The 21,301-nt window shown below is 39.9% G+C and overlaps 1 protein-coding gene across 1 annotated transcript; it reads left to right on the top strand.

Moving 5' to 3' along the window:
* The first annotated feature begins 1,023 nt into the window (after nucleotides 1-1,023).
* On the top strand, nucleotides 1,024-21,049 carry SLC15A3 (solute carrier family 15 member 3). The gene is made up of 8 exons (XM_026720131.2): nucleotides 1,024-1,776; nucleotides 4,244-4,542; nucleotides 6,746-6,911; nucleotides 11,470-11,580; nucleotides 13,999-14,167; nucleotides 18,792-18,950; nucleotides 19,263-19,421; nucleotides 19,683-21,049. The coding sequence occupies exons 1-8, from the start codon at nucleotides 1,210-1,212 to the stop codon at nucleotides 19,805-19,807; spliced, it is 1,755 nt and encodes a 584-aa protein (XP_026575916.2). The 5' UTR covers nucleotides 1,024-1,209; the 3' UTR covers nucleotides 19,808-21,049.
* Nucleotides 21,050-21,301: the final 252 nt, after the last annotated feature.

Here is a 21,301-nt window from a genome sequence, read left to right as displayed (position 1 = left end):
TCCCTCCCCACACCACTAACCTGCTTTCCAACTCCCTTCTCCTGTGCAGGGCAACAAAAGAAGACCCAGCCAATCAGCTGGGACTCAGGAGGCAGAGAATAGATGGGGGCGGGGTCAGTCAGAGGTAGTATTGGCTGATTCTCCGATCTACTAAAAATTTCCATTATCGGTTCTCCGGAACTGGTCAGAACCTGTTGAATATTACGTCTGATGCAATATGAATTGATGCCATTGTCACTAAAGTGATCAACTACCTCCAACCTCTTCCTACATCACTGTTATTCTATGTCGATGCCTGGTTGCTTTAGCTGAGCTGCTGGGATGATTTTTTGAGTGACCCTGCTGGGAATATTTAGTCTTGGTGTTCACTCCAGATATTCTTCACTCATCCCTCCCAGGAACACAACACCCCCCCATCCACGATGCACAGGGGACTTTGGTGGGGGTGGGGGAGAGTAAAGCAAGCTATGCTTTCAAAAATTCTTCTCAAAATAGTATTTAAAGCTTTTCATCTTCAAAAGTGAGATCAATTAGCATGGACATCAAATTTTTGATCTCTTATAAGAAAGTAAATGAAAAGGGCAGTACCTAAGTACAGTACTTTAATTATTTATTGCATTATAATCTGGAATCATTTATGGGGTTTTATAAAAGTACAAATGTTGTGGGAATCTTTTACTGTCTTGATTCTTTTTGTCCATACATGCAAAAATCTTTGCAGAAGATGTGGAATAACTGTAGAGGGTTTTTGACTGACCACATTAGGGACGATTCACTTGGGGCTGGTGGTCCTGTCTAAAACTATGTGGTCATGTGGTTCTGCCTTGATAGACATACAGGAAAACAGCAGTTTAGTGCTGTGTGTGTGTTTGTGTGTGTGTGTGTGTGTGTGTGTGTGTGTGTGTGTGTGTGTGTGTGTGTATACAGCAGATGCAAAAGGGGTGGTGCTGCAAAAGGGGCAGGAGCAAAGGCTCCCATGAAAAGGAAACCATCTTGGCCTGCATAACATGCATGTTTCCTTTCAGGGAAACGAGTGCTCATGTGATGCTTGTGTTGGAGGGGAGAAATGGGGAAGTGAATGCAGCACCCAAAGACTTTGTAGAAGAGAAGAGATCAGGAAATAAAAGCCAGCATAGAAAGATCCAGAGAGAAATGGCAAAGAAGTAAGATCTGTATAGAAGCACAAACAAGGATTCTGAGGCCTCCACCATGGCCTCTCGGCGAACTGAAGATGAGTGCAAACCCCTGTTCAAGCAGAAAGAAGCCCAGCTCAATGGGCCAGCCCCATCTCCCTTTGAGGGCAGAAAGGCTGCCTGTCTGGCTGTGTTGCTGGTGGAGATCCTGGAGCGGGCAGCTTTCTTTGGTATCGTCTCCAACCTTGTCCTGTACCTCAACAGCAGCACCTTTAACTGGGGTGGCTCTCAGGCTTCTCAGGCAGTTTTGATCTTCATAGGTGCCTCCTATCTGCTCTCACCCATCGGGGGCTGGCTCGCCGATGCTTACCTAGGCTGCTACTGGACTATTGTCTTCAGCTTCCTGCTCTACCTTGTCTCAGCATGCCTGTTGCCCATTGTGGCCTCACAGGACGGGCGCCTCTGGTTGTGTGGAGAGATGCCATCATACCCAATACAGCCTTCATGCCAAGATGACATGTCCGAGTGTAAACAAGAGCTTCCGAGTCCATATTGCGCCCCGCTCCTGTACACTGGTCTGCTGATCATGGCCCTTGGCATCAGCTCCGTCAAAGCCAATCTCATTCCATTTGGTGCCGATCAGGTAAGAGATCATCTTTGGGATCTATCCTTTATTTATTTATTTATTTCAAGGCAAGCAATTTGGAATTATTACTAAATTTTTCACTGGGTTGCTGGGATGGTTCTATCCCAATAAGCCTCAGAGTTTTGCCTTTAAAACGTGCTTTGATGTAATGTAATGTCTTTCATTATTTTTCGTTTACTGATTTCACATAGTTGTGCAATATTTTTTGATACACATTTTCTAAATGATGGCCATCTAAAACAAATTCAAAGCAGGAAGACTATAGGAAGACACAACAGTATTTTGTTTTAATTAGACAAAAATAGAAAAGGCCTCTGAAAATGAAAGGGGTTTTACCCCAGGATTGAAAAGGCACACCTTGGTGGCTGGCAAAGCTCTGAGGGACAAAAGAGTTTTAGAACTCAAGAATGTTAGCAATCTTGACATCATGATACTCTCTTCCCCATCAAAATTATCTCTAGACCAGGTAATTAAAGTAGCAGCACCCTTAATGCAAATGTGAGAGTGATTAACAGCCTTGGAGGAATCCTGGGAATCATATGACACCCACCCACCCCCAAATATATCTTTAGAGTGGTGAGAAGAGCACCCAGTAAACCTCCTGTAAAACAATGGGGAAACAATGATCATAATCAGTGGTTAATCTGCTGCGTGGAAGCAGAGACAACTGTTAAGCAGGATGATAGGGGTTTTTTTTCCTTTGAAAATCAAGTCCCATAGCATTTCTGTAATGCTAATTTTTCATTGTTTCCAGAAATCCTGGAGTTATTCATTTATCTCTCTTTTTCAAATCATAAGAGTCTTTCTCCACTGTTTAATTAAAATGGTGGCCTTATGTTGTCAGGAAATTTACTGTCCCTTGCGTCAATCTCTATCCCGTCTCTGAGTCACATCCAAATGGTGTATTTCCCAATTGACACAAACCAATATTACAGCAAAATGACAATACATGTATAATGACACCATGAAATGATTTCCAGAGTTGCATTCTGAGGTCTGATAGAAGTATATAGGTCATGGGATTTGTGTCAGGAGGACACACATATTGTTACTTGTCCCCCCTGCTGTTTCTATGGATGCCTGTGGGGTTGATCCCTAATGATAGTCGTGCTTTGTTCCTGTTCCTTTCAAATCATCAGTGGAGGGGAAAAATCCAGTGATCAGAGCACAGCAGCAGGAATAGGGGAGACCTGGGTTGGCTAAATGGACTAGAACAATTATACTTCCTTTACTCTAAATAAAATGTTGGTGGTCTGCTCTTTTGTCCTCTGTTTTGTTGGAAGCTGGGGGAGAAGCTGGTGTCAAATCAGAATGGAAGATGGGGAGATGACTGCTCTAAAAGGAATTTGGGAAACAAAGTGTTAATGGAGAAGACTAACTCTGGATGAGGAAGATGCCCAGTGACCACAGAGGGTGCGCTTCTGCTTTCCAGCCTGTCTCTGATAAGATCCACAATAGCTGACTGTGCCTCCAAGCTAGTGTATGGCAAGGCATGAGAGATTTTACACCTCTTGGGATAATGTTGGGGGGGTATACTGCTTTAAGACCAGTATACCTAATTAAGATTTAAAGTTGTTTCATGCACAACCTGTAGATTATATGAAGGCAATATCATGGAAACAAACATGTGACTCAGTGGTGGGATTCAAAAAAATTTACTACCAATTCTCTGGGTGTGGCTTGGTGGGCCTGGCAGGGGAAGGATACTGTAAAATCTCCATTCCCTCCTCACCCCACTAACCTACTTTCCAGCTCCGTTCTCCTGTGCAAGGCAACAAAAGAAGACCCAGCCAATCAGCTGGGACTCGGGAGGCAGAGAATAGATGGGGGTGGAGCCAGTCAGATATGGTACTTGCAGTTTCTCAGAACTAAATTTCCATTACCGGTCAGTGGTGGGATTCAAATTCGGTTCTGTGGCCATGGCTTGATGGGCGTGGCAGGGGAACGATACTGTAAAATCTCCAGTCAGAGATGGTATTTGCAGGTTCTCCAAACTACTCAAAATTTCCGCTACCAGTTCTCCAGAACTGGTCAGAACCTGCTGAATACCACCTCTGCTACTGGTTCTCCAGAACTGGTCAGAATCTGATGAATACCACCTCTGATGTGAATGTTGTGCAAAGTTACACAAGCAAGGCTAAGGGCCTGTTTTCAGTGCCACTTATTTCCTCCACAGCTGGAAGAGCAGTGCCACTTGCAAAAGGAAGGTTTTAATACCCACCCACCATTCCTTCTCTTGCCCACCAGCCAACAATTATCCTTTCCTTTATCAAACGTACACCTCCATATCTTCCTATATGCAAGGAAGCATATGTAAGAAGGAAGCGAAGGGAAGGGAGTGGAGAGATAAAGAGAAAATCGGCTAACTAGAGATATTTTGCTGGGCTTAGCATATTAAGGACTAAATCAGGAGAATCAAACCTCATTCTGTTCTCTCTCTTTCTATTTTTTTTTTCCATTGCAGGTGACAGACTGTGGCCAGGAAGCTACCCGACGTTTCTTCAACTGGTTCTACTGGAGCATTAACATTGGGGCTGTGCTTTCGCTGCTGGTGATTGCCTTCATCCAACAGAATGTGGGCTTCCTGATTGGCTATGCCATTCCTGCTGTCTGTCTGGCCGTGGCCCTTGTAATCTTCCTTCTGGCTGCCCCCATCTTTATCACAAAGCCAGCTGCTGGCAGTCGAGTCTTCACTGTGTTGCATTTGACTCTCCAGAACAGCTGTTGTGGCAAAGCATTGCAAAAGGTGACCCTAAAAACCAGGTAAGGCAGACAGAGGCCACTTCGCACAAGGTGGCTTTATGACTGTCATATATTTCTGGTGGCCTGTGAGGATAAGTGTCATCTCTATGCTAGCAGCTATCTTCATGCATTGGAACTGAATGAATCTCAGCAGTGCATTTCCATCTGCTTGGACAAGGCCTTTGAAGTAAACTTGGCTTTGCTGAACTTAGGACTGGGTCATACACTTCTTTAAATCTGTGACTCTCCCTGCAAGGGGTCAACAGGCAAATAATTGCAATTACTTGGGTACATGTTCAGGAGAAGGAAATTGTAGAACTACTGAGTAAATACAGATTTTATTGTTTTTATGGTGCCGATGAATTGTCTTGTGAATTGTCACCAAAAAAAAAAAGACCAGATGTAATCTAGTCTAAATACTAATGGACTTTGCTTTCTGCTTGCAGAGCATATTTTTTTAAAAACCAAACATACACGAGGAAGCATTATAAAATGGCAATCCTTAACAGCAGTTTGAAAAGATGTAGCTCATTTTACCAGCTTAAGGTATATCCCACCTCATCCTGCAGCTACACCATTTTGTCCTAAAGGGATGAACTCTTAATTTATTTCATCTTCTAATTGGCTTATATGCAGATGTGGTATTTAGCAGGTTCTGACCAGTTCTGGAGAACCGGTAGTGGAAATTTTGAGGAGTACGGAGAACCAGCAAATACCACTTCTGACTGGAGATTTTACAGTATCTTTCCCCTGCCATGCCTACCAAGCTACGCCCACAGAACCGGTAGTAAAAAAAAAAAAAGAATTCCACCACTGCTTATATGGATGAATGAAACTCCATGGTTAAAACCATGGGTGGAGAGAAAGAGAGAGATCTGTTCTATTATTATTTGGATTTGATGATTGGAAATTGTATAAGAAGAGGCATCAAATAAGGAGGAGGAAATCTGCAAATTGCATTCGGATAGTGTTCCTGACCATAGCAATTTTAAGATATGTGGACTTCAATTCCCAGAATTCTTCCAAAGGCAATAATATGTTGGGGTGAGGCAGTCAGAAGTTATTTTGGCAGGTCACAATCGGTAAATCCAGACAATGCATTAATGGCTTAGCATTCTGGGTGATCCAGACAAATTGTGGTTTGTTCATTGAAGTGGTTAAATATCATACCATAACTCAATGTTTGAGGGCTGAATCAGAGCAGTGGTCCATCCAGCTCAGGAAAAACATTAACGGTTATCACTTTTCTATGATTTTAGATTTTCCCAGCCGTGACCAGAATTGCTAGATGAAATTTTTGCATTCAAATCATGAACCAAATTACTGAGCAATGTCCTGTCCCCACGAGGTTTCTCTGACAGTGTGAACAGTAGGAAGAGAATTGCTCCCTTTGCTAACAAGGTTTAAGCACTTATTTATAAGATATAATTGCCTTTCCTTCAGGAGCCCCTAGCAATGTACCAAGTTTTTCCTTCTCCTATTTCACCCTGCAACAGTGGCCCTTTGGGGTAAATTGAGCAAAGAAAAAAATGTTTCCATGACTAGGAATTGAATCTGGGTCTCCACAGTGCCAGTCCAATTCATTATCACTAGGTTGGCCCCACTAGGTAAATCAGATCAGGAAATCAGCTCCACAGGCAGGCTGATTGCAATGTATCTTTTCTTCCTCCTTTTTTAAAAAAATAATTCAGTGAACTAGAGAGGTGTCTGCCTGAGCCACTTCTGAATATTTTCTCATTATTCGCAATAAGGTTTCAATCCCTTTTGCCTAGGCAATCAATTCTACTGGTAGTCCTCAATTTATGACTATAATTGAGCCAACAATTTCAGTTGTAAGTTAGGACAGTCATTAACATGGGAGCTGTATGATCAGACCTGATGTTACAAACTTTTTTGTGGGGGTCATTAAGCAAATACAGCAGACATTAAACAAACATTGGCCAACACATGCCAGTTTCTGGCTAAAATATTGTAAATTATTATCGGACATTGGAACTTCAAATCTGGGTTGTAAGTAGAGGGGTGTTTTTTTTTTTGGGGGGTCTGTTATAATTTGAAATAATCTGTTCCCTGTCTGGTGCCCTCCGGTGAACAGACAACAGCTTCCTGTTGATTATGGCTGTGGATTATAGGATATGTGATCTGTTCTATCTAGGAGCTGGCTCTCCATTTTGGGGAAAGTTGTTTTAGACCCAACATCTTCCTTCCTCCCTTTTCTTTACAGGGCAAGTAATCCCCTGCTGGAAGCAGACAGACCCAATCCGCTTTCAGGGGAAAGCAACCAGCCTATGGGGTCATCATCCTATGAACACGCCTCCAACCTCCATGTGGTGGCAAAGATCCTGCCAGTTCTGCTGACTCTCATCCCCTATTGGATGGTTTATTTCCAGGTAGCCACCCTACAGGCACTCCTTCTTTCGTATGGGAAAATGCCCTGACTGACAGGCAATAACGCCAGCAGCAGAGGGAAGCATAGGGGCTTGTTGTGTTTTCAGAGGCAGCATTTAGCTGGGAATCTGAGGAGGATGCCAGTTTTAATTTGCATGTTAATAGTAAGCACTTACTTAGTATTTATTTAGGGATTTATATTCCATCTTTCCCCATTATCTATTTATCTACATGCAATTGTACAGTAAGATTAAACAGTAATAGCATAAAAATGAACTTGTTAAAACTAAAGACGTGCAAGTACGGCAGTGAAAATCCAGCATCAGAAGAAGCTTTTTACTTTAATGGTTTAAGGGAGTTGCCTAGCAACAAAACTACCAAAATAAATGGCCAACAAGCAGCTTCTTTGGGCAAGCCTTCCCTGATTGCAGGGCCATTTAGAAATATTCTCTCCTCACCATTTGCAAGTTTCACCCTGGGGGATCTCCAGAGAAGGCTCTTGATGTTGATTTCAGTGAAAAAGGAAATTCAAACAGATGCATTTTTCTTCTTTGCAGGTTAATGTAATTATTAGAAGATTCTATGTCTCATAGGTGCCTCAGAAAAGAGGTAGCACCTTCAGAAATGTAAAAACCACTTTTTTAGTAGACAGTTTAGATACATTTGTCCTTTCAACCTTAGAAATGTGTACCTAACAATACAAAGTTCTGCCTGATTAATTGGACCAAAGATATGGAGCACTTCACATCTGCTGCAACAGGTTAGTGGGGTAATCTGGCAGATGGCTACAACTATTGTTCCAAGGAAATTTTATATTAAACATAATATTCTGCTGGCTTAAGGACTGGTGGATATCGCTTCAGCATGCTGTCTGGCTGTGCCCCAGGGTGCCCCTTGAGGTAAACAAGGCTCTGAGAATGTTCTGCTTATTACGCCTGATTTGCTCGTATGAAGTGTGGAATTTTGTGCAAGCTGGTTGCCCCCCTTCCTGCACTCGAGTCAGACCCTCAAAGGCAGCTGAAGGAACAGTTTTGAGGGTTTGGGAAAGGATAACGTTGCCCAGTTGAAAGATGTGTGTTCTAATGCTAGGTTCTGTCCAGTAGTTGAAGCTGATATCGTGTTTCACTGAATATAAGACTTATCTTGAAAATAAGACCTACCTTGATGTTACATATGCGCCCAATATAAGCCCTACTTAAGACCCTGCCCATTCCAGGGTGCACAGGGTGGGGTGAGTGCACATATAAAAATCAAGCTAGGGTGGGGATGTGGGGGTGGAGCTGCCCTACTGGTACTTACCTTCAAACAGTTATATCCAGGCCTTGTGTGCGTTAATCTGGAACTTTTTTATCAGCTGCAGAGGCCTTTCCTGAAGGTCTCTGATGGCTAAATGAGTCTGGAGAGTGTCACAGGCATCAATCTGTTTCTAAACTGCAGAGGCCTTTCCAGAAGGCCTCTTACAACGAAACGGAAGCTGGTGGTGATGCACACCAGCGACGGCAAGCGGCCATAGAAGAAATGGGCTAAGAGGGCGGGACTGTTGGTGCCACTACCATGAGGTGAGTCAGTAGAAGACATTCCCCCAAAATAAGACCTGGTGTCCTATTTTTATGGAAACACAGTATCTGTTAAATTAAAAAGATGTACTTCATCACCAGCTTACAGTCCTCCTTATACACTTTTTCCATGCTATGTATTTATTTGTCTTGTCAATTTTAGCAATGCTCTGGTGAAGGACAATTAACATTATAATTTGGGGGTGGCAGCCTGTACATACAATGTGAATCCTGGGGTGGTTGCTGCTTTCTGTAGATTGCACATTTGCGGCAATTCAAATTTCATCTTTGAAATGTTGTCTTGAGACAGAGAGGGGAAAAAATCAAGAGAGAATCTTTTAGACATGTTGAAAAAAGATTTCAGCTCATGCCAGGAAAAGAAATTCCCCTTTGTGTTTTTTTAAATATCATTACTCATTCAATTTCACAAAGAACATTTCCTTTGGAAATTCTTTCAAAGAAAAAGAAAGCATTTTAATGAAACATTCAGAGGTGTGGCAGGATATTCTTGCCCCTTAGGCATTAGTTATAACATGGCCAACCAAAATGTGATTATTTTATTGTACATACTTTCTTCTGAATATTTGAAGAAAGGGTTGCCATGCTTCTATTGAATGGTACTGTTGGCATTAAGAGGAGTCCTATACTAAGAAGTGAAAACATAATTTTTTTATTTTTTAATAAATGGACAAATCTTCCACCTAATAATTATGTCCTTAAATTGGATGTCTCAAGGGTGCTTTTTTCAAGAGGCAACTAGACTTTCTGGTTTTTCTTTGAAGAAGTTTTGCTTCTCTTCCAAGAGCTGAGGAAACTTCTTGGATGAGAAGCAAAACGTCTTCAGAGAAAAACAAGAAAGTCCAATTGCCTCTTGAAAAAAGCACCTTTGGGACAACAATGACCTGGACGACTGAGAATCTCCATAGACTTAAATTGGATGAAGAACCTTGAAAGATTAATTGTTTTTCTGGGGTTTTTTTTCTGTTTTCCTTCATACTCACAAGTTTGTTTATTTATTTATTTATTTGATATAGCCATGATTTTACTTAATCTTCAGAGAGAATCCCGCACACTATCTAGCCTGATCATGCAGAACATGAAAATAGTTTGGTTCTTTCCCCCAGATAAATTCCGCCCAGTTGTTAGCAGGAAGGCAGATTCCATTAGGCTTCAGTCCGTGCGCAACTCAAATTAAACCCACTGAATAAATAGTAGGCAGATCCACCTCAATGCTATCAACCTGCCAGGTTTTAGGCATTCTAAATCATTCTGAAATATTTGGTTAGAGAAAAAGAGAAGCCTGCCACTTTCATTTCTCCCCTGATGCCTCTTTACTATTATAGCACAGCAATAAAATTGATAAATGATTGCAATAAACTGAATGAAATGTGCACTTAAAAAAACAAAAAAGGTCTGTTTTTTTTCTATAGTCTTTTTTTTTTAAAGAATTGTAAATCCTTGTTATTTCATTTGCCAAGAAAATTTAGAAGCAATTATCCTAAAGAGATACATGAACAAGGAAAATGAGAAGAGGGCAAAACTACCCTAGATGATCCTTAAACACTTTCTCTCCCTATTTTGGCAACAGGGTTCATCAGAAAGGAGAGCTGTAGGGACAATGTGCTCAGCTATTTGGGTTGAAAAGGTCACCTGTTAAATAGCTGTTGGCTGCTAATGATGTGTCCTGAAAATTGTTAGCTGCTCATTGTGAACAATTGAGTGCTTCCTGCTGAGTAAGCAGAGACTGTTGCAGAAAGTGTAGAAAGAATATAAGGCAACTGGGATAGGAGTGAGCGAACAGTGAGAACTAAGGAGTTTGTTGAAATGCAACACTGCATAAGGAAAGGTTCAGAAAAAGAAGAAAGCTAAGGCAAGAGTGATAAGCCAAAATAAGAAATTACTGCATACTTTAGATTTCAATGTATTTTAGCAAATGTAAGTATGTTTCCTCAGTAGAAGAAGCTCATCAGAGGAGGCAATCAGGATGAATAAGCGTTCCTAGAAACAGAGTGCTAAAAGTGCAATCACAACCATTCTAAAAAGAACAAAATAGGGGTGGGGTGAATGAATGCCAGTAGAACAACCTGTGTGATGGAACACAACACTCTTAAGTGAAAATCAAACAGACTATATAGTAATGTGGTACACACACACACACACACACACACACACGTCTACTATTCCCACCTTAGGCGTGAAAAACTGATTGGTGACTTTGGGCCAGTCATTCAGTCTCAAATCAACTCTCAGCGTTGTTGTGGGGAAAACAGGAGGAGGAAGGAGTATTAGATATGTCTACCACCTTGAGTTACTTATAAATAATAAATTTGGGGTGCAAATCAAATAAATATAAAGTTTTAGGAAAAACAAATTAAATGAGACAACCTGTGTGTTAATCATCTATGGGTAATAATAACATTCATATCTATGAATGTTGGGGAAAGTTTCTTAGATGGAACAGCAATTCAACAATGAACCAAATATCAAGTCAAGAGAGTTCATTTTTACAAGAAGTGTTCACACAGAAAATTAACAACCATTACTCAGGGATACTTTCATACTTTTCCTATACTGACTGGAGTGGTGGGGCAGGGAGAAGTTGATAGTCTAAACTGTACTTTCCAGCTCATCCTATAATTGCCATATCTACTTACCCATGTTATGATATTACTAAGACCCTATGACAGGACACTGGCATTACCATGTAATAATAAGCCTCACTGTTCCATGAAGAAGAATAGGGTCCTCTGTTAAAGATATAGGATAGGAACATTATTTTTCCCCCAAATAGGTGCCTTTCTAATAGTTTAAACTTCAGTTCCCATCGTCTCCAGCCACTGTGATCAACGGACATTTTAGGTGAGACAATATGGGAATTGGTTTGACATGTCTCAGGCTTGTCAGGTTTAGTGTATGTTGTTTTACTATAGGAGATCTCCGTATAGAAAAACATTTAAGTCTTGTGTTTATTTCTTTAATAATATCACTTTCTATTTTATTTTAGATGCAGTCAACCTACTACTTGCAGGGTCTCCATCTCTCCATCCCCAACTTCTTTCAAAGTAGTCATATGAATGACAGTGCATTCTCAGAAACCATAGATACTGTCTATATGGTAAGCTATGGGGCAGGCGAGTCAGTCGGTTTGAGTTGTTATATTCTAAAACGTTTGACTCATTCCGAAGTATGTTGGCCCTTTCAAATCATAATAAAGGTCCCTCTAATGGAGAAGCTCCAGTGATGGGATTCAAATAATTTCACAACCAGTTCTCTGTCCTAATGAGTTCTTCCAACAACCAGTTCACCAAACTGCTCAGAAAGTTAACAACCGGTTCTCCTGAAGTGGTGCAAACTGGCTGAATCCCACCACTGAGAAGCTCCAAGTGTCCAACAGCTCACATAAAGGGCCACCACTAAATGTAGATGTGTTAAGAAATCAATAGTTGGGTAGAAAGAAAATGATCATTTGTGGAATGAAGCTGTGTGAAACAGATCCTTTCAATTGTCCTTGTCTCCAAGAACCCAAGTCCAATCCCTAGTTTTGTAATCAGGAAATCTCCTGATCAACTGCATATGTCATAGTTAATTAAGATCATAGGCCTTTGGTTACCATATAGATGGAAGAGAAACTGTTCTATTTTCTCTCAAGCCACAAGTTGGGTTATGACAGATAGAGGAATTGCTGAAACATTAGAAGACAGTGTGTATAACTAGGATAGTGAGGATTCTAGAAAACTAATGTTGATGATTTCAATTTTTTTCTCAAAGAGATCTGTTATTTCAGGATGAGAATAAATTGGTTCTTCTTCTTTTAATTTGTAGTCCCATCACCATGAATTTAAATCTAGCTGGTAAATATATTTGATTGCAGTTAAGAGGCTTCTGCTACAATTCATCTGAACCTTGAAGCAATGGTTGCTCATTATTGCCAAGAATCTGCGGAATGTCATCTTGAACCACAACCACATCCAAAATCATACTCCCCCTAAAAATTTAAAAAAAGAGGGGGAAGGGTCCTGCACATATGTGATGCAGCATATCTAATATGAATCTCTGGATCATTCACCACACATCTTTCCCTACTCCAGCTAACAGACGTGACTGTCCCAGTTTACAGAATGGTCTTGCTGGAAGGCTGATTCACATGACTGAAAAATAGGATGTTCTGCTGAAATCTGTTAAAATGTCTGGATGAAAGTCCAAGAATAATCAAGATAAGCTTTTTGCTTATTGCAAATCACTTACAGTGGGAACAGTGTGCTGAAAGCTTCTTGCCTGTATATAATCAATCCAGGATAGTTAGAAGGAGTAGAATATGATTTCAGATGTTCTCTATTTGCCTGGAGGAGAAACAATTTACAAGTCTGGACAAGAATACTGAGAATGTTTGCTAGTTGAAGGGATCTGACATTAAAACAATCAGTGGTACATCAGTGGGTATTCAATTTATAACTCCATCCACATGTCATAGCATTTTTGTATCACTTCTAGTAGTCATTCCTGATGCTTTTTTTTGGTCAATTGCTTACAAGATAATAGGTATAAGTAAAAACATGGTTATGAATACATGGATACATATAAGAACAATAAAAAATAAAAGAAACAATAGGACAGGGACGGTAAGCACGCTGGTGCGCTTATGCATGCCCCCTAGAGGCCTCTTAGGAAGGGGGTGAGGCCAATAGTAGACAGTCTAAGGTTAACATTTTTGGGGTTTGGGGAAGAAACTACAGAGTCAGGTAGAGTATTCAGACATTGACCACTCTGTTGCTGAAGTCGTATTTCCTGCAATCAAGTTTGGTGCAATTAACCTTGAGTTTGTATCTATTGTTTGCTCTTGTGTTGTTATGGTTGCAGCTGGAGTATTCATTGATAGGTAGGACATTGCAATGTATAATTTTATATACTATACTTAGATCGGACCGAAGGCAGCATAGTTCTAGGTTTTCTAGATCTAGAATTTCAAGTCTGATGGCATAAGGTATTCTGCAACAAGTAGAGGAGTGGAGAACTCTTCTTGTGAAATATTTCTGGACTTTCTCAACTGTATTAATATCAGATACGTAATGTGGGTTCCAGACTGATGAGCTGTATTCAAGTATTGGTCTAGCAAATGTTTTGTATGCTCTAGTTATTAGTGTAATATTAGCAGAGAAAAAGCTACGTAAGATTAGGTTAACAACTCTTAACGCCTTTTTGGCTGTTAGTAGTAGGGGATTTGCAAGATATAAGCAGTTGCACAAGTATTGGAAGCATCTGTGAAACTGCATAGATCTATAAATATTACAATTTAGTTTTGTTCATTGACTCTTTAGAGATCCAAAAAGCAGCATTGTTCTGTAATGGAAAAGGAATTATGGTTAAGTTGCTAAGCTTGGGGAAATAGGCATTGTGGTTAAGTTGCTGAGCTAGGGGCAAGGGGGCCCAGATTCAAGTCCATAGAAACTGGTTGAATTTCATTCATTACCAAACATCTTAGAAGTGTTTGGGAGATGCAGGATAATATTTACACTCTTCCTCACTCTCTCTTCAGTTTCCAGATGCCTGGCTCCTTCTAGCCAATGTAGTGGTTCTATTGATCCTCATTCCATTGAACGACCGAGTAATAGACCCATTCCTAGCAAAGAAGAAGCTGTTGCCATCAGCACTGAAGAGAATGGCAGCAGGCATGATCTCTGGCCTTGGCTCAGTCCTATTAGCAGGTAAGCACTTCATTCATAAGCTTGTACTAATCCCACATTCCTTACCCCTAAAGCAGGGGGAGGCTAAGATGCTAAAAAAAGAAACACTAGCCATGATTTGATCATGATCTGGTTTGCCTGGCCTGGGGAACCGTAACAATCATATTGGCTTTTGCCATGAGGAAAACCTAAGCAAATCCTCCTTAGAATGAATGGTCTACTCTAAACCAAAAGTGATTAATACACCATTATCATTTAGTAAATTATGAAGTTATTCAATTAATTGGAACAGCTATTATGTATTTCTGATAGATAGACTTTAACCTGTCTCTGGATATTTGTAAAAATCAGTTTATTATTTGTTGTCTGAACATTTTAATTAGCTTAAGAGGAAAAATTCAGTTTCTAACAATCTGTAATGTCTAAAGCTGTAGAATGTATATTCATTCAATTACATCTTTTAAAGTTATAATTTGATCCAACCCCAATAGCTGTACTAAAATTGTTTTGAATGATTTTGAATGTACCGTATATATAGTATATAGATAGCATAGTTTTTAAAAATTTTACTAAGATGAGTATTGGTTATTTGTGAAAAGTTTGGAATAAAATAAATAAACAATGTTTCTATAGTTGTAATGTAAGTTTAATTCAACAAAATATTTTTTTCATATTTATTGCACCCATCAGAACATTTTTTTAAAAAACTATCAACTTCATAATTCTACAAGTATAAAATTATGGAGGAAACACTTAGATATATGGTATGGGTTTGTCCTGTGATTATCCAGTTTTAGGTTGATATATAATACATATATTTGTTAATGACCATACATTTGTTAATATGGTTTTGGGAAGATAAATATAGCTTAAATCTGCTAATGTAATATTGAATTATGCAATTATGAAACCATAAAAAGTACTATGGAAGGTAGGATTTCAATTAGCAGTAAATGTATGAAGAACTGAATTTATCAGGTACAGGATGCTGTAAAAAATGATGTTATGATGAAAGACCACCAGTAAGAGGTGCCCACAGAATCAGATTTTTTTTCAAAATGAACTATAAAAAAAGTTTCCAGAGGAAAAATGGCAGACTGGAGATGGCTTCACAAAACTATGCCAATGGCTACAGCAAACAACAAAGAGTCAATGAGTAGACCAGCTGCTCAGAACCTCTCTGGATATAAGGAGAGGATGGGACAGAGGTGGTATTCAGCAGGTTCTGACCAGTTCTGGAGAATCGGTAATGGAAATTTTGAGCAGTTTGAAGAACCCGTAGCAGAAATTTTGAGTAGTTCAGAATACCACTTCTGACTGGCCCTGCCCCCATCTATTCTCTGCCTCCTGATTGGCGGATCTTCTTTTGTTACCCTACACAGGAGAACAGAGCTGGAAAGCAGGTTAGTGGGGTGGAGAGAGAATGGGAATTTTACAGTATCCTTCCCCTGCCACGTCCACCAAGCCACACCACACCACATCCACCAAGCCATGCCCACAGAACCGGTAGTAAAAAAATTTGAATCCCACCACTAGGATGGGACATGTGCACTCTAAATAGTTGCTCCTCACAAGAAGACCACAAGACAGTAGTCCCCAGTAGATTTTGAGAATTGAAAGACAAGAATAGTCATCCTCCTCTTAAATGTGATCTTTGCCCTTTAAAGGACATTTGGTTTATTAATTTTCTTTTCTAATCACTTTTTAAATTTAATTGTAATTGTAAAGAGTCCTTCCCAAAGGAAATAAATTTGTTTGGACTTTTAGCAAGACATCGTAAAGATTAGCAATTTTAAAAATTAGACACTAGAGGGAACTAAAGATTTTTGTTAAAGAAGAAAAATACATGAGCCAGCTAATTAATTGCGGCTTATAAAATGATACAAAACATTAAAACATTGAAAATACTGATGGACACTTTTGAAAAATGGAATCAGAAGTTAGTATCAACAATGTGAATAGTAATCCTTGCTTCTATGGATAGACTGTGTCGAAAAGATGATATGGAAGTAATGGTAGGCATGGAATAAGTTGTATTTGAAAGACAGAGATGGCATCAGAAGGGATTCTTCCAACAAAAGTGACATGGAAAACAATGTCTCACTGGACATGCAAAAGAAACCAGTTAATGATAGGAAATGATAGGAAATGATAGGAAATGATAGGAAAGAGCTAACTCTTTCTGAATTAGCTTTCTAGTGACATAAAGGAAAGATGGGTTAATATTATTCTATGTGATCAAAGTGTAATGCAATGCTAAAAAAAAAAGCCCTCTGATTTCATCTTGTTTCTTCCTTTCCTATTGTTTGTGGGGTTTTTTTCTTTTTATTTCCATCTTCTTGCTTTCTCCTTTGTATATTAGAGTAAACAAAGCTTTAAAAATCTATTTCTCCTTACTGTTAAATGGAATGTTGGCTACCTTTGCTTCTGCACCTCAAAAGAAAGCAATGCAAACATTTCTGCATTGTATGAAAACGTTACTCGTGTAATTGTTGAAATTGTTGCCCCAACAATTTCTAAAATCAGCTCTACATCTACACTGAAAAATACAGCAGCCTGTGTATTAGCAAATCAAAATTACTGTAATCAGCTAACACTGTTTTACGATTACGGCACTACTTACCAGTAGCTTTCCTGGTGCAATTCAAAGTGCTATTTTTGACCTATAATAAGCCCTTGTAACACTTGGCACCAGGGTACTTACAGGATTCCTTTTCTCTGTAGAAGAAGCTAGCTCACCCAGCACTACCATCATCTTTTAATGCATCCTAAATTCACAAATTGAAGGCTCATGGACAGTTGTAACTCCCATATTATGGAATAATCTTCCTCTGAAAATTAGGTTACTTCCTTCATTGTTAGCCTTCCAGAACAAAGTAGTCCTGGGCAGTGGTAGGATTCAAATTTTTTTACCATCGGTTCTGTAGGTGTGGCTTGGTGGGCGTGCTTTGCACGTGCACTTGGCGTGTGCGCAGCGGGTTTGCTACTGACCTTCTCCTGCAATTCTGTACTCTCTCTGTGTGTTAAATAGCTAATGTGCAGCAATCTGCTATGCTGCGCGAAGCAGCTGAGCTTCAAAACTAGGAAATAAAGATCAGAATAGAACCAGGGCAGGCAGGCAGTCCCAGCAGCTGATCGTCAGAGAGAACCGGTTCACTCACAGATGATCCTTGGAGCTACCAGTTCAGCCAAACTGGGCCAAACCAGTAGAAGTACCACCCCGGGTCCTGGGGAGATTTGTACAGGGAATAGTCATCATGATGCACTTATATTGTTGTAGATCTTCTTTTACATTGATTTTCAATCTTTTTTTGAGGCATGATGTATAATGTAAGGAGCTATTTTTTTAAGTCTGGCAGTATAAAAATGGAGTCAATCAATCAAGTAGTTAATAGGCACCTGACTCAAGGGAAACAATGTCTTCATTCTGTATGGTACTGCCTGTGCCTCAGTAATTAAGAATCTTGATCATTAATGTTTAAGGCAACATAGTTATATACTCTCCGGGGACTGAATATTCAAGTGCCTGGCATCCCAACCTGTCTCTGATGACAGCCCATAGCTGTTCTGAGGATGTTCCAGTGATCTCCTTGGACCCCATCAATCTCTTACCAAGTCTACATCCCTCATCCTTGCCAAACATAATCTGTTCTTCTAGTTCTTCGTGTGCTTTATGTGGGGGATGTGAGCAAAGCAGCATCCTGATTTCCAGTTAAAATGTTGAATGGTCTGTCCTGAAAAGTTGTTCTGAAAAGTTGTTAGTTGTTCTGCAGTCTGGACACTTGAGAACATGAAAGAAAAAAGATACTTTCACATTGTAGTTTTGGAGATGGTTATTCATTGTACCATAGACTGAAATGAGAACAAATTCTGGACCAAATTAAAGCTGTGCACATGAGGCGCGGATCAGCCCGCAGAGTGTGCTGAACTGTGAAGTGCATCATGTGGTTCCTTTTTAAACAGGCTATACTGTTTTGGTTACTGATACTTTAATTGATATACTACTAAAACTCTCATCATGGCTTTTAACCGGGAGAAACAGTGCATCATAGGGAAATGGGTTTTCAACCATGGTACCTCAACTGGATTATTTTACAGAATATGTCTAAAATCCACGACTCCAGAGGGAATGGAATTTGGGGAAGTTGTGGCTGCTTTAGTGTTACTGGCTGCTGCTGCACTGCTAGGCTACTACTGAGGTTACATGATCTTCATTTTCAAAGTTCCATAATAGTTTTCCAGCCAGTCTCACAATCCCTTCCTCCCTCCCCCACCCATCAGCAGTTACTTATCTGCCTGCCGACAAGGAAAGGGAAAGGGAGGGAAGGGAAGGGAGGTTTCCAATGCTCCCTGCCAGATTTGCACATGGAAACTCAAAGGGGAAGCAAGCAAGATGTTGGAAGATGCTCCTGCTTTTTGTCCAACCTTGTTCATTGTATTTCTGCTTAGAGTAAGGAAATATCTCTGAAAGAATAACCCAATGGGACATGAGTTGTCTAGTAAGTATTTTTATACCTATAAATATTTTATACCTAATATTATGAAGATATGAGCACTTATTTTCTAATTTTTAAAAATCTGCGTCATCTATGATAATGTTCTTCACAATATCTTATTCTGGTCCAAATGCTTTGCTCCTATCTAGGTTTCCTGGAGACTAAGCGGCTGCGATATGTGAACCACAACCAGACAATCTCACAACGAATTGGGAAAGATGAATACTTTGCAGCCCCACTCTCCATTTTCTGGCAAATCCCTCAATATTTACTCATTGGAATCAGTGAAATCTTTGCCAGCATTCCGGGTAAGCCAGGGAACAAGGTTTTATTAACCCTGTTGTTCCTATGTCAGCATTGATCCGAATGTAGTGCAGCTAGTTGCACCAAAAGATGAAAAAACACAGAGTTGCCATCATGACTTCAGCTCTTGAACTATCCTTTAAAGCAGGGGTCTCCAACCTTGACAACTTTAAGCCTGGCGGACTTCAACTCCCAGAATTCTGGGACTTGAAGTCCGCCAGGCTTAAAGTTGCTCAGGTTGGAGACCCCTGCTTTAAACCTATTTTAAACGTGCTTCTCTACCTTGCTAATCCTTTGAATTCTTTCTACTTTTCCAGGGCTGGAATTTGCCTATTCTGAAGCTCCCAGAACCATGCAAGGAGCAATTATGGGTCTTTTTTTCTTCATTTCTGGAGTTGGATCTCTTTTAGGATCTGGCCTCCTTAGTTTACTCTCCCTGCCAACCAATGGCTGGATGTATTGCCCAGAAGATTTTGGTGAGCATGTGCCATACTCTTTAGCCCCTTTCTCCACTAAGAAAAATAGAGAAGCCATTCAAAGAGTTTTCACTGTTCTCCAGCAAAGCCAAACATCTTGTGGTAAAGGAAGGTAGACTGGAGGAGACTTAGAGAAAATTATTTTAAAATGTGTTGTCAAGACTGTTGTACACAAGGGATTCCTGGACCTGTGAAGGCTGCAGAAGACATCTTTCTGCTGCTGTATACTAAAGGCTCTCTTGCTCTCTCTTTCTTACCTAGGAAACATCAACAAATGTCGGATGGATTATTATTTCTTCCTCCTAGGTGGGATTCAAGCGGTAACATGCATCCTCTTCATGATCATCTCCGTCCGCTATGAGCGTCAACAACGTCCCATCAGCTGAGAGAACAACTGATCGCATTTATCAGGACTGCAAGAAGGCACACATGCTCTCCAGTTATCATGAGGTTCAATGCTATGGCTGTGGTAGAAAATTAACCGATTCAAATGTTGTGAAGATTATATGAATGAAAATTAAGATAAAGTAATCCAGATGACCAACAATGGCAACTAATCAGGGTACTAAGAACTCCAGTTCCTTAGTCGAGGTGTTAATGTTTTCCGGAAACTCAATATGAACAGTGGAGTTATGGGAAGCTTGAAGCTAAGATATTAACTACTGAATGTAAGTGAAACAAATCATTTCTTGATCCATCAAAATGGTTCTTGCCCCTCTTAGTACTTCCAATTTCCTTTGAGCTGAACCATTTTGGGGGGAAACAAAATTAAATCCTTTAAAAAAGGAGAACGTCATACATAACTGTATATACTTGTACATAGACATTCACATAATTTGGGGGTGTGAAAATCATCAGAAGCTTCTGATAGTTTCCAGCCAAATATCAGTGTTGCAAATGTAGATTTCATGGGGATCACAAATGTTAAGTCGCAGGAAAGGTCGACTCGAGACCAGTGTGACTTCAGCTCTTTTTTAGTTTCTTTCAAGACTGAACATGCCACAGAGCCACGGCAGCCTCTTTTATCGCGGCTGCTCATGGCTCGCAGCCAATGATGGCTCCTTGAATTTGCCGCCGTCAGACAGACCAATCACAAGTACATAAAATGGACCAAACAGAAGCAGTATTGACGGGCCAATCAGAAGGCAGTATTGACGGACCAATCAAAAGGCAGTATTTCGAGTATGCAAATATATAACACCAAATATGAAATAAAACCTTGTATTTATAGCTAACTTTTGTTAATGTAATAGGAAGGTACTAGAAGTTTCCTTTTCAGCAACCTACCTCAATCTTAAAGATGCATATTACCAGTAGCAGCATTTATTTTTTAAATAAATAATGCATTGTCCTTCATCTGTGGACATGCAAATCTTTGCTTGAAAGTACTGTTAAGTTTTTGATCTGGACTGGAACATTAAACCTACTGTATTGGGGTTGCTTATTTCAGATTCAGTTTCCCAGGCTTTCAATTTGCTCTTGAATTTTTAAAACTCAAATTAGTGTTAACTCTAAAATTTCATGCTTGGTAGTTCACTAGTTGTTAGCCTCATAAAGTAGACCAGATTAAAAACAGATATCAAATGAGGCCTAAATCTACTTTTATTAAAACAGCTACAATAACTAAATCTTGTGCCTCCCATCTTTCCTCTTCATGTGAATAGAGAGGGGAGTGGGAGAATTGTCTGAGGTGCTTTTGTAAATCTCTTTTTTGGCCTGGACTCAAGCCACACTTGTCTGATTGTTGCCTTGGTAACAGATCTTCCTTCTGTCTTTCAAGATCATCTTGGGTACTCTCCACACTTGTATAATCCTAGACATAACCAGGCGTATAGGACTGATGAGAGGTAAAGCTATTTTAGCAGTAACATGAAATTTAA

This window comes from Pseudonaja textilis, chromosome 1, assembly GCF_049901715.1.
Source record: "Pseudonaja textilis isolate UNSWEBS1 chromosome 1, rPseTex1.2, whole genome shotgun sequence".
Classification (NCBI taxonomy): domain Eukaryota; kingdom Metazoa; phylum Chordata; class Lepidosauria; order Squamata; family Elapidae; genus Pseudonaja; species Pseudonaja textilis.
This window is presented reverse-complemented; position numbering and strand designations above follow the sequence as displayed.

Excerpts from the sequence above, each read along its gene's own strand:
- SLC15A3 (XM_026720131.2), top strand. The coding sequence starts at position 1,210 with ATGGCCTCTCGGCGAACTGAAGATGAGTGCAAACCCCTGTTCAAGCAG. Across the intron at positions 4,543-6,745 it reads AAGGTGACCCTAAAAACCAG|GGCAAGTAATCCCCTGCTGG; the intron begins GTAAGGCAGACA and ends TTTTCTTTACAG. Across the intron at positions 19,422-19,682 it reads GTATTGCCCAGAAGATTTTG|GAAACATCAACAAATGTCGG; the intron begins GTGAGCATGTGC and ends TTTCTTACCTAG.